The 12,279-nt window shown below is 38.6% G+C and overlaps 1 protein-coding gene across 1 annotated transcript; it reads left to right on the top strand.

Moving 5' to 3' along the window:
- Positions 1–8,730: 8,730 nt before the first annotated feature.
- LOC141483502 (uncharacterized) lies at positions 8,731–10,930 on the top strand. Its single transcript, XM_074178185.1, has 2 exons — positions 8,731–8,865; positions 10,087–10,930. Exons 1-2 carry the CDS (start codon positions 8,733–8,735, stop codon positions 10,890–10,892), a joined length of 939 nt encoding a protein of 312 aa, XP_074034286.1. The 5' UTR covers positions 8,731–8,732; the 3' UTR covers positions 10,893–10,930.
- The last annotated feature ends 1,349 nt before the right edge of the window (positions 10,931–12,279 follow it).

Here is a 12,279-nt window from a genome sequence, read left to right on the forward strand (position 1 = left end):
ATTTATATAATTCTCATTCTGAGTATTTGATATAGATATACTTTGTATTTCACACTGAGTAATTTGGACGAATTGTTTAGAAGTTATCACGATAAGATTAACTTGACGCGACGCAGTAAGCCATTACGCGTCGAGTCTACTGTAAGACGACTAGGATGTTGCGCGAGGGTAGAAGGGTGGTCTGAGCAATGAAGTGCCATGACCGAAAACGCGACCCAAACGCGGGTAGACGCTTGACTAGAAAAGTCATTAACGGTTGTGTTAGTTTTACAAATTTCTCAATTAACGTTCAGCCGAAGCTACTGAACCTAGAATCTTGAAATATGCAGGTGAGTTCTTTGTATAGCGTAAATAAGTAATAAAGAAAGATTGAATTGAATTTCGTCAGTCTTGAAGTTGGAAACCTGAAGTTTTGAGTCGATTAAAAAAATTTGTAACTTTTTGTTTGAAATGATATGTCATGAAACTTAATATGATAAACCAAATTCTACGCGGACGAAGCCGTGGGCAACAATTAGTATTCAGTTGCTCTATTATTATCATGACTGTGATGGTTCGTGAAGATAATAATCCTGAAGTAACTCAACGCATGAGTATATAATTAGCACTTTGAATTGAAGGCCCATGGTTATGAATATGTGTTATTTGAACCTCAAAAATGCTCATTTCCTCATATCGGTTACAGCGTCTCAAGTAAAATGAGTACCTGAGATATTATTTGGGTGCTCCACTTATCAATACACATGGAATGGCATTTGGCATGCATTATATCGTTTCTCATTTTCAATAATGATGATAGCGGCTCTGTAATTTTTCAGAGGAAACTGGTTCGGATCGTATACCTAGATCATTTCTTGTAATTATGTGGACACATAATGTTGAAATACCGGGACCTAGATCATATGTTTCGAACAACTGGACTTTAAATTTAAAAAAATGAGCTAGATTTTGCTGAAAGCATACCATTTGTAGGACTGAATTACGATTTTTGTAGAATGAAAATTTCCGTTTAGAGAGAAATGGTTTGAGAATGAAAAAATGTAAAATAAGTGGTTTCTTCAAAGTTTTTATTGTTCAGTTATACACTATGTATAGCGACACCCCAATTGTTTTGGAAGGAGGAATACAATCACATAATGTCAAAATACCGGGACTTAGATAATAAGTTTCGAACAACTAGATATTATGTTTGTTTGAAGGTGATTGACAATGTTTCGTGATGAGTTTCACTAGTTCGGACTTCCATTGTCTACTATATAAAATGATTTGAAATCCCTGAAACAAGTAAAAAAAGAATAATTTAAAAAGAGAATAGTTGAAAATAACAATTATATTAAGCAACAATAAACCTGAAATGAAATGATAGTGAAGTAACCTACAAGTAAAAATATAATAATTGAATAAATAAAAAATTAAAGGAATGCAAAAAGAAAATAATAAAAAATAAAAAAGTGTAGAGATTCCAAGTCACGTTAGTTCACGACGTTTCGATTGTTGGTATCTACAATCGTCTTCGGGTGATCTTTTTTTACTTGTTTCAGGGATTTCAAATCATTTTATATAGTAGACAATGGAAGTCCGAACTAGTGAAATTCAACTAGATATTATATTGAAAAAACGACCTAGATTTTGCTGAAACCATACAATTTTTAGGACTGAATTGCGATTCTGGTAAAATAACAATTTCCGTTTTTGTAAGAAAAGGCTTAGAAATGAAAAAATGCAAAATAAGTGGTTTCTGCAAAATTTTGATTGTACAGCAGTACACTATGAATAGCTGTACACCAAATGTTTTGGAAAGAGGAAAATTCTAGCCATTGAAAAGGTTGTGGGTGACTACATCCGTAATGAATTCCCCAAAAAGGCTAGCTACAGAATTCAGTTTGTAGTTCGATGAAGAGGTAACTAAAACTGACATAGAAACAATGAGTTCCAAAAATGTTCTGACTCGTCAGATGATTTAGACCGTAACTAAAGAGAAAGGTCATATCAATCGTTTGAAGCCACTAGCATTCTTTTTTGAAATGGCACAATGGCATTTTTTGCCAGGAGAAGTAGCTTCATGATAAAGTGTTCCTTCCAACGTGTTTATAATAAAAAATCTATCACTGCTAGGTATAGTACCGACTAGGAAGCAGGCATAATTCTGAACTATATACGAAGACTACCAAAAACTTATATTTTGTAGAAAAAAAATAACAATGCTTTCTTCTTTTACAACTGAACAACCAGTACAGAATATTTCGAATGTTGAGATTTTCAACATCGGAAAAAACAAAAAATCAATACCTCAGGATGGAACAATCAGGACTCGCGAGTTTGTTTGGCCAGGGCTTTTAGAAAATATAATCTAGATCAGAGGTATCAAATTCAATTTTGCAGAGGGCTATATATAACATTTATAATGTGTAGGCGGGCCAGATTCGAAAAAAAATTATTGGATTATTATAATATTTCGTTCATTTAATTATATAGTATATTGTGTACGCTTGTTAAAAATCATATCAAAGTTATAAAAGAGGGTGATATTTTGAGCTCGAGAATCCAGATACATGACTTCTTTTGTTTTTGACAAGTTCATTGATGTCAGGTGTCATATTTGTTGTAATTATTTCAGGAATTGATTGATGAAAGATCGTTAACCTCTCAATATTTTGCTTTCAAAATACTGTTCGATTGAAGGTCTATCAACTCCATTTGCAAATGAACTGGTGCCTGTGGAGTTTTAAAATTGAATTGATTCTTAAAAATTTGGAATGTATTTCTTTCATTTTGTTTAAGTCTTCAAAACGATTTAAGAATTCCGTCATCAGATTTTGCAGAAGTTGAGATATTGATTACATTTTTTTAGTTCACTGTACCAAATAATTTTAAATGAGGAAAATGATCCAAAGTTTATTTTTCACCTGTTTTCGCGTAGATTCAACTTTGTTTCAGATACTTGACCATATGAATATATTTTAGTGAAAATTAGATTTTTACCATGTAAATTTATATTCCGATCAGTCAGGTGTTTATTCATATCTACCAAAAAGGTACAATCAACCCACCAGTCATTGTCATAATCAATTGGGTTGCCTTTTTCCAACATGAAAGCTTGAAAAGTGTCACGTAATGCAAGTGAAATGAGGGACATCAGAAAACTTTTTGTCCAAATCTTGTAGAAACTGCCTGAACTGTCTGTGATTGAGTCTTCTGCTCCTTATGAAACTCACTATTCTGATTATAGCTTGCATGATATGTTCCATTTTCAAATGTTTGGATGCCAATGATTCCTGATGGATTGTACGATGAAATCTCACAAAATATCCTGATGTTTTATGTTTCGAGTCATTTATATCGCCGAATGTTGAACAGCCATTGCAGGAGCGCCATTCGCAGGAGTGCTGCTAAGATACGTTGTGTAACATCTAGATTCTAGTTGTAACACAACGTATCACAACGTTTCCATTCAAATCATTGGTCGGTAGATAAAAACGTATCAGACGGAATTTCAAAACAGTCAGCAATTTTCAACCACAGCTATATTGAAAATAATAGCGTTATGTTATCAAACTCAAATAAAACGAATACAATCGATGGTATCATTCTTTCTCGCATTCCTTCACCTTGGATCCTTTTTACGTATTTCTGACCTTTCTATCGAGAATTTTGTAACCAGGATGCAGATAGTTGTAACATCAAATGGTGTTTACACTCTGTTTCAATCTGCACGTGGTCATTACTATTTTGATAAAGCGCTCTCAGTCGATTTTTCGGCTGTAATTCATTAGTATGGTATATTGATAATGATGGTAATAATAATAATAATAATCGGAAGGACGAAATCCCGGCTTTGCGGTTCGGAAGACTGAACGGCGTGTACACAAGATGGAGGCTAAGATCACGTCGGCGAGACAACATGCATCTCGTATCCAATGTGTGATGGACTACAGGGCAGCCAATAGGCCTTTCACTCCCGTAGTGTGGCGAATAGCCGCCAATTTACGACGTGTCAATCACACTACAAGCCAAAGCGTGCTGCTGACCACCAAACAGCACTGCCTTGATAGAATGCTAGTGGCTGCTAAGAAGTCACTGGTGAGTCGCGAAGTATCGCGAAAAACTCTAGGCTCCGCGAGAAACCTTCTCGCTTATTCCAAGAGCCTACACGTGTTGTGGATAATCCGCCGACCGCTGATCAGGTGGAATCTTTCTGGAAGGATATCTATGAACACCCGCAGCCACTCAATTTAGACACTTCAGCCCTAGCGCAGTTCGAAGCTTACAACAGAGAGCTTCGACAGCCTGAGCTCAATGAACTGCGCAACCTGATAACCCCGGATGACGTTCGAAGGGCCCTTGTTGGTTCCAAGAACTTTGCTGCTCCAGGCCCAGATGGGCTGAACACTAATTAATTGGTGCAAAAAACTATCAAGTACCCACCGTCATCTGACCAGAGTTTACAAATCATAGCTGGACGGAGAGTAGACGATTCCGGAGTGGTTTGTCGAGGGGCGGACCGTTCTTATCCCCAAAAGCGGAGATTTATCGATTCCTGAGAATTACAGACTGATAACATGCTTGAATTCGTGTTAAAAGTTGTTTACGAGCATCTTATACACACGAATACTCACCGCAGTTGACCGAGTCGCTGGATGTAAAGAGAACCTGCTCATCGATAGATGTGTAACGCACGACTCGATACAATATAGGCGTAACCTCTCTATGGCCCCTCTGTAAGGCATTTGATATAATTTCGCATGAGCTCATCTTGCATTTGCTGGGATGCCTTGCGTTACCCGACATCATAGTGAGATGCATTGAACAACTGATACCACTTTGGCTTCACTATAACATCTGGTCAAGCAAGAGTCCAAACAGGGTGGGTCACTTTCAGAAGAGGTGTATTTCAGGGTGATTTCCTCAGTCCCCTTCTATTCTGCATCTCACTATTGCCATTATACGTTGCGCTCAGAAATAATCGAGGGTATAACTGTGGCACCCCCGGAAACCGGAGGCACAAGGTCACCCATCTGTTTCATATGGATTATCTTAAACTTTATGCCTCTGGAGAGAAGGATCTCCATCAGTCCTTCAGGGTGGTGAAAGAGTACACGCATGCTATCGGTATGAAATTCGGGATAGACAAATCTGCAATGGTTCATCTCAAAAGAGGACGATGCGGGGATTACGGAGAGGACGTGCAGCTCGTAGATGGAAGCATTCTACACCATCAAGATGCCGGAGAGATGTATACTTACCTCGAGGTGAAACAACGCCACTCACAAGAGGTATCAGCAGTGAAAAACTCTCTCCGCGGCAGGTATCAGCACAAACTTTGACAGATCTGGTCATCGGAACTGTCGGGGAAGAACAAAGTTGCTGCAACAAATATGCTTGCTGTTTCAATCTTACTCTACTCGTTTGGAGTAGTGAAGTGGACTCGAGAGGAGCTGTTACCCGAAAAATTATGCATCTCAATAGGAGTTTGCATCCCAAATCGTCCGTTCCACGGTTGTACTTCCCTCGACAACAGGAAGGCCGTGGACTTTTGAGTTTGGAGTGTTTACATGACAGAATGGTACTGGATACAGCCTGTTAAGTCGTCAGGAGTTCGGATCCCATTCTCTGCATGGTCCGTGACCATGAGATAGCAGAAATTGGAGCATTTCTCCTAAAGACAACTGCTCGAGCAGCTGATGAACTCGGTACAGTTTTCAACTCTGAACGAGGTGTCCACAACTCTGTCACCGAGTTGGAACCCGTTCAGCAAAAAGCTCAGATAAAAGCCGCAGATATCACCTTTTTTCTGCGGAGACACAAGGATGAGCCAATGCATGGGGTCTTCTTCAACAACATTGGAGAGTTTGGCTTATCAAAGTGCCCGACGTTCGCTTTTCTCAGGTCTAGTGGGCTGAAGTCGGAAACTGAGGGGTTTATCATGGCTTGCCAGGATGGTCTCTTCAACACCTCAGTCTACCGCAGTCGCGTGATCGGTATAAAGGTTCACGATACAAAGTGCTGGGCCTGCCGCGAGGCGCCCGAAACCCTAATGCAGTTGCTATCAGCATATGCGGTCTCGGCCTATACTCATCGACATAACGCGCCCCTAAGAGTGCTATATTACCATCTAAGGCCCTCTCACGGTGTTGATGAGACACCGGTGTTGCCTTACGCCTCGGAGGATATTGAATCCGTTGTCCCCACACGAGAAGTGCTGAATTTTCAGGAACTATTCGTTCTCCACCCTCAGGCTCACACAAGCTAATAAGCCTGATGTTTTCAGCTTTCAGTTTTCAGCTCCTGGCGAGACGAATATCGTAAGAAAAGAGGAGAAGAAACGGATGAAATATCGAGATTTTTCTCTTCGAAATCCGCAGTCTCTATCCAGATAGATACACTAATAGATCATTTGCAAATACTAAATACAGAAAAGGTCCCAAAATGGATCCCTGAGGCACACCATCAGCAATGTGTTTACTAGAACTTATATCCTTTCCGATTTTCACTATTTGTCTCCTATTTTTGAGATAGGAGGTCAATAAATTGAGTGACACTCCTCTAACCCCATATCTCGAGAGTTTTTCCAGCAAGAGGCTGTGATTAACGCAATCAAACGCACTTGAAAAATCAATGAACAATCCTGGCACATATTTTTTTCGTCCAAGGCGGTTATTATGCGACTATGAAAGTCGCAAAGAGCTGCATCAGTGCCTTTGTTAGTTGTGAAACCATGTTGTGATGGTGATAATAATTTCATCGCAGTGAAATAACAATTCAACTGCTCTTTTAGATTCATTTCATATAGTTCAGAAACGCTGGAAAGAGTACTAATTGTTCTGTAGTTATTCAAATCATGTTTATCCCCTTTTTTATATAAATTCGGCACACTGCCTATTTTCAGATTATTTGGAAAAATGGCTTTTTCTGTCGATAGATCTGTTAGAAAAGTGAGTGCAGTACATAGTTCAGAGGAACAACATTAATCAACCTGTTTAATAATTGGTCTGCATGGTCACAGGTATTCTGTGAATTCAGGTTAAGGTTCGTTCATGAACTTTTTCACCTGCCTCCTCATGGAAGTTTGTTTCACCAATTTAGCGAGTTGGCTTGCATTCACGAGTTGATGAATGCCTTTGAACTTGTCCTCGCCAGCCCACAGAAGAGTTTTGGACCACCTAAGGCTTCATTGCTCTTGTGTCCTTCGTTTCCGGGTATCCAGGCTAGTGCGACCCTATTGTGGAAACCTTACTCATTGAGTGCAGAAAGACAGCTCCCTACCAGTCACGAAAAGATTTGGTAGGAGATGAGCGCCTAAAAATAATAAAATAGCAACAAAAATTCGCCGATAGGTGGTTTACATAACACAATGCAAATTATGCTTCGAGTGATTAACTTTATTCCACAAACTTCAACTTCAAGTTTTACAAAGGACAGGTTCAAGACACAACCCCCCATATATCCTAATGTTCCTAGAATAGGAGGATCACAGATAAAAGTTTTTCATTTTGAAATTTTTCAATTGTTCAGCATTTAGCCAAAGTTTCGTGATAATGAGAAGAAAATCACAAGTTTCATCGCCATTAAATATATATGAGTACAATTTTTTTGTTTATACATTGGATATTTTGATAAGTGAAACAAACTTATTTTTGGAATCAGTTTTACGCCCATAGCTCCCTGTGTAAAAGTGAGAGACAAATGTTACGTGATTATTTACATTGTAAACATTATCATGCTCTGTATCACGTGATGTTGAGTAAATATTTGATACTCTGTTCTGTAAATCAGAACTTCGTTTAAAAAAAGAATTTGATGACTCAATAGCAGAAGAATATACCGGTTCAGTGATAGCTAATTCAGTTTATGTGGTCAACATCGCCCATTAGCCCTATTAGCTTATTTTCCCAATAAATATGTTAGTCTTCACCTGAGTATATTTTCGTCAGTAGATTTTGTGATCACTTCATCAGTCTGTGTTCTAGTAGATTTGCATTTGATTTTATTTGTCTCTTCGCAATGGATTATCTCCAATTCTTCATTCTCGTCACGGAAATGTATCAAGCATATTTTGATAGATATTTGCTGGTTTTGTTTTTTGACTCGATTTTGTTCTTTTGTGATTTTTTTCGTAATTTTGTTGATCTGCGTTATCATAGCGTATAGATTGAGGAGATCATTGATGGCTTGTACATCTTCTTCAAAGGGGATCAGGTAATAAGTATCGTATCAGCTTTTTTCATAAATTCTCTTTGGCCTTTTATGAGAACGTCTAATATGAACTCTTGACTTCCGAAAAACAGAAACTTTTTCGACTGTATCTACTTTTGCAAGGCAATGAAAACCTTACTTCTATTAGCATTCTACGTCCTTTGATATCTTTTCTAGATATTATATTCTTTGAGTTGGCAAAAATATTTTCTTTTACATTTGAGACATGCTCAATATTTCATTTTTCTTCTTCCCTTCTCGGTAGTCTGTAGTGGGTTAGGCAACTTACGTTCACTCTCTTTAAACTCATTTTACACATTAAGGTCGGGACATACATAACCGCACCGAGCCCGCACCAACACACGGCCGAGTGTTGGACGTGCTACGGCAAGAAAGAAAAATAAGGTATTTTAACTGTAGGGACACATATCTCCGCACCGCGCCAGCACCGCGGCCGTGCTCGGAGACCGCAGAGAGCCCGCACCGTCACAGGCTAGCTCAGTTTACTTTTTGACGGTGACGGTGCGGCCACGTTCAACATGGAGGGCGAAAAACTGATTGAAGAAGTGCGGAAATTTCCTGTTTTGTACGATCAGAGTGATGTTAAGTATCGGAATACCGAATACAAGGAAAGGATATGGAAAATAATTTCCGAAACACTAAAAGTGCCAGGTATGTTACATGTTTTTATAGTACGTAGTTGGTGTGTCAAATGAATGTACACAGAAAGGTTGAAGTTATTCAAATTTGTAAGGTAAAAGTGCAAACGTTAGTTGGGTGTCTTATATTCTCAGTGCAGCCCTTTCTTGCCACTCTACACTTCCAACAGGAGAGTTGAAGAAGTCTTTGAGTTTATCACGCAAATCAAATGCTGCTCTCGTTGATCCTCCTCGTAGACGGGGTAGGTCTTGAAGACTGCAGGCCCCTCCAGCAATTGTGGTGCTTTCAATATCCTCAGTGTTATCAGTTGATGCTGCCATGTTACTTCCTTCATTTTGTCTTATGAAATTGTAAAGGGTGCAAGCAGCTAGTATTAAAGTTGATATGTTTTCCGGTTTTCCTTGTAACCGCCGAGAGAATATGCGAAACTTCTGTACTAAAATTCCAAACGCATTTTCAGAAATCCTTCTTGCTCTGCTTAGACGATAATTAAATATCCTCTTTTCATCTGTCAAACCTTTTCCTGGGTAAGGTCTCATCATATAATTTTTGAGAGGAAAGCCTTCGTCACCTACAATGACCATTGGCAGTTCAACATTGCTTCCGGGTAGTGTTCTACTGTTAGGAACATTGAGCTGGCCATGCTCCAGAGCTCTACCGAAATTCGAGTTTAAAAAAATTCCTCCATCCGAGTTTTTTCCATAACCTCCCACATCTACTACAATGAAGTTGTAGCATGGGTCAACTAAACCAAGAAGTACAATGGAGTATGTGTGTTTGTAATTCCAGTACAGGCTTCCCGATAACTTCGGAGCTTGAATTGTAACATGCTTCCCATCTAAGGCACCAATACAGTTGGGGAACTGCCACTTTTCCCAGAACTCGGAGGCAACAGTGTTCCATTTTGCTTCATCTGGCACAGGCATGACCTCGTTTAAAATAACGTCCACAATTGCTTTACATGTACTGTGAATGATAGAAGCTACAGTGGATCTTCCCATCCTGTAGCTGAATGAAATAGTCTTGAAAGTATCACCAGTTGCAAGGAACCTGAAAAAAAAGTATTTGTGTTATTAAGACTTATGCAAACATGGTTTTATTTTGTAAAAAAATAAGTATAGGTAAAATCAAGTCCATTCGGATTGACCAAAAAAATTTACTGAAGCTGCTCTGTCCCTTTATTTAGGGGAAGGGGGTTCTACTAAACTATTAAAGAATATTTTTTGTTTCCAGGAGGGCCAGAAGAGTGCAAAAAAAAGTGGGCTTCAATTCGAGACCAGTTCCGTCGGACTCTACAGAAGAGGAAGACAAAATCAGGTCAAGCTGCAGCCAAAAAACAAAAATACAAATATGAAGAAGTATTAGACTTTTTGCTTCCTCATATTATGGGCAGAGAAACCTTGTCGAATGTTCCCTCATGTGAAGAGAAAACGGATGATTCAGAATTGAACCCAAGGATGGAAGAGTCTGAACTTGATCCAGAAAGTGAGGCTGAGAGCCAAAAGGAGGTTTCACAGTGTTCTGGCAATTCTCAAACTATAGTTCAGCCTACTTCTCCAGTTCCTCTAGCTGGGCGCACGCAAGCTACTCCAAGAAAAAAGCACTACTTTGCTAGGCCAGTGAATGTAAAACGAACTGGAGCCAATGTTCAGAAAACTGCTCACGAGTCTCCTTCGAGCCAACTTATGGCGTACATATTAGCTGAAAAAGAAACAGAAAGGAACCAAACAATATGTGCAACCAATCCTCCGCAGCACCCTGTAGATATTTTTCTTGCCAGCTTGGCTCCTACTCTAAAATCTCTGGATCCTATATTGCTGAACCAAGCAAAAACTGCAATATTTGCCACTGTACAGGAGTTTGAGTTGAAGCAATTAAACCGAATAACAACAAACCCGCTTGGGTTGGATATGGCGGACCTGCCCTCATTTGCAACAGCCGCAGGCAGCAGTAGCACCTCACATTCGTCATTAACCAACGAATCTCCTCATGAGAATTCTCCTCATATGGATTGTTCTACATCGTTCTTTGATTTGTAAAAATGTTTACATATTAAAGTATTGGTTTTTTGACAATACATCGTATGTGTTCTTTACCTTTTATTAGACTAATAAAATTTTACAAAATACAGAAAATATAACAGAAAATTTGGTAAATGAGCTGTTTCCAAAATTATTCTGTAATATAATTCTGAATTGTTAAATGATACTGAATTCTGTAATATGAGCTTTTTACAAAACTAACATCTTCAATGATAGCTTATTATAAAACCTGCGGTTGTAAGATCGAACTGCATTTTGATTTATTTTATTACAATACATTGAATTGAATATACATGATATATTTTTTGAGACATTGAGTTTTATCAGTAGGTGATATGGCATACGAATAAGAAACCTGCGTAAAAATGGTAATCATCTTTTAAAAATGAGTATTTGACAAAAAAAAGTTGGCACTAACCTTAAGCACACAGCCAGACGTTCTCTTGGTGGAATACATGTCCTCCAGAAAGTGTCGTTTTTCTTTAGTGTTATTTGCAATTTGTTAAGAAGAAGATAGAAAGTATTTTGTGTCATTCGAAAATATCCGTAGAACTTGATTTCATCATCCATGAGACGGGGAAACAGGGTATTAAATTCTCCTTCAATGGGTCTTGATTTCCATGCACTGTCAACCCAAATCCTCTTTCTTCGTCCCCTCAAAGTTGCCTCTTCATCTCCTTCCTGTAGAGCCAAGGCAATCATTGCCAAATCACTATTTCGAAATTTTGAGAACATGACCGAAACAGACAAAACCACCGCGCTGAGTAGTGTACTAAGATATACTAACGACCGTCACCCGGAACGGTGACGGGCTAGTGTGTTCTCCTACCACCGTCACCAACATTTGTCCGTGTCGCTATCTCTGCTCGGGGAGGACGCGGTGCGGGCTCGGTGCGGTTATGTGTGTCTCGACCTTTAGAGGTTTTACGTTGCCCTCACAGTGATCTGAGTTATCCAGCTTATAGATTTTTCTGGGGTTATATTCATGAGTTAGTGCTGTGAGTGAGATACTTTTTCTCATGTGTCGACAACAATAAGAAAATATTTCAAACTGAGTTACTTCACGACGTAACTCGGTTTGAAATTCCTTTCTATTTTTCCTTTTGCATTTCTCATCATTCTTCTCATATATTTCATTTCATTCTCATTTTTTTTGTTGTATATATTTGACAATTCATTTATTGTTAACCTATTTAATGATTCATGTAGCAATACACTCTACGGATATCCCGACTATTTCTTGTAATAATAATAATTAGTTAGTGCTGTGAGTGAGACACTTTTTCTCATGTGTCGACAATAATAAGAAAATATTTCAAACTAACTACTTCACGACGTAACTTGGTTTGAAATTCCTTTTTATTTTCCTTTTTGCATTTCTCAT

This window comes from Leptinotarsa decemlineata, unplaced genomic scaffold (genome assembly GCF_025532065.1).
Source record: "Leptinotarsa decemlineata unplaced genomic scaffold, Ldec_3_MD MMD2_tig00003557_RagTag_RagTag, whole genome shotgun sequence".
Taxonomy (NCBI): Eukaryota; Metazoa; Arthropoda; class Insecta; order Coleoptera; family Chrysomelidae; genus Leptinotarsa; species Leptinotarsa decemlineata.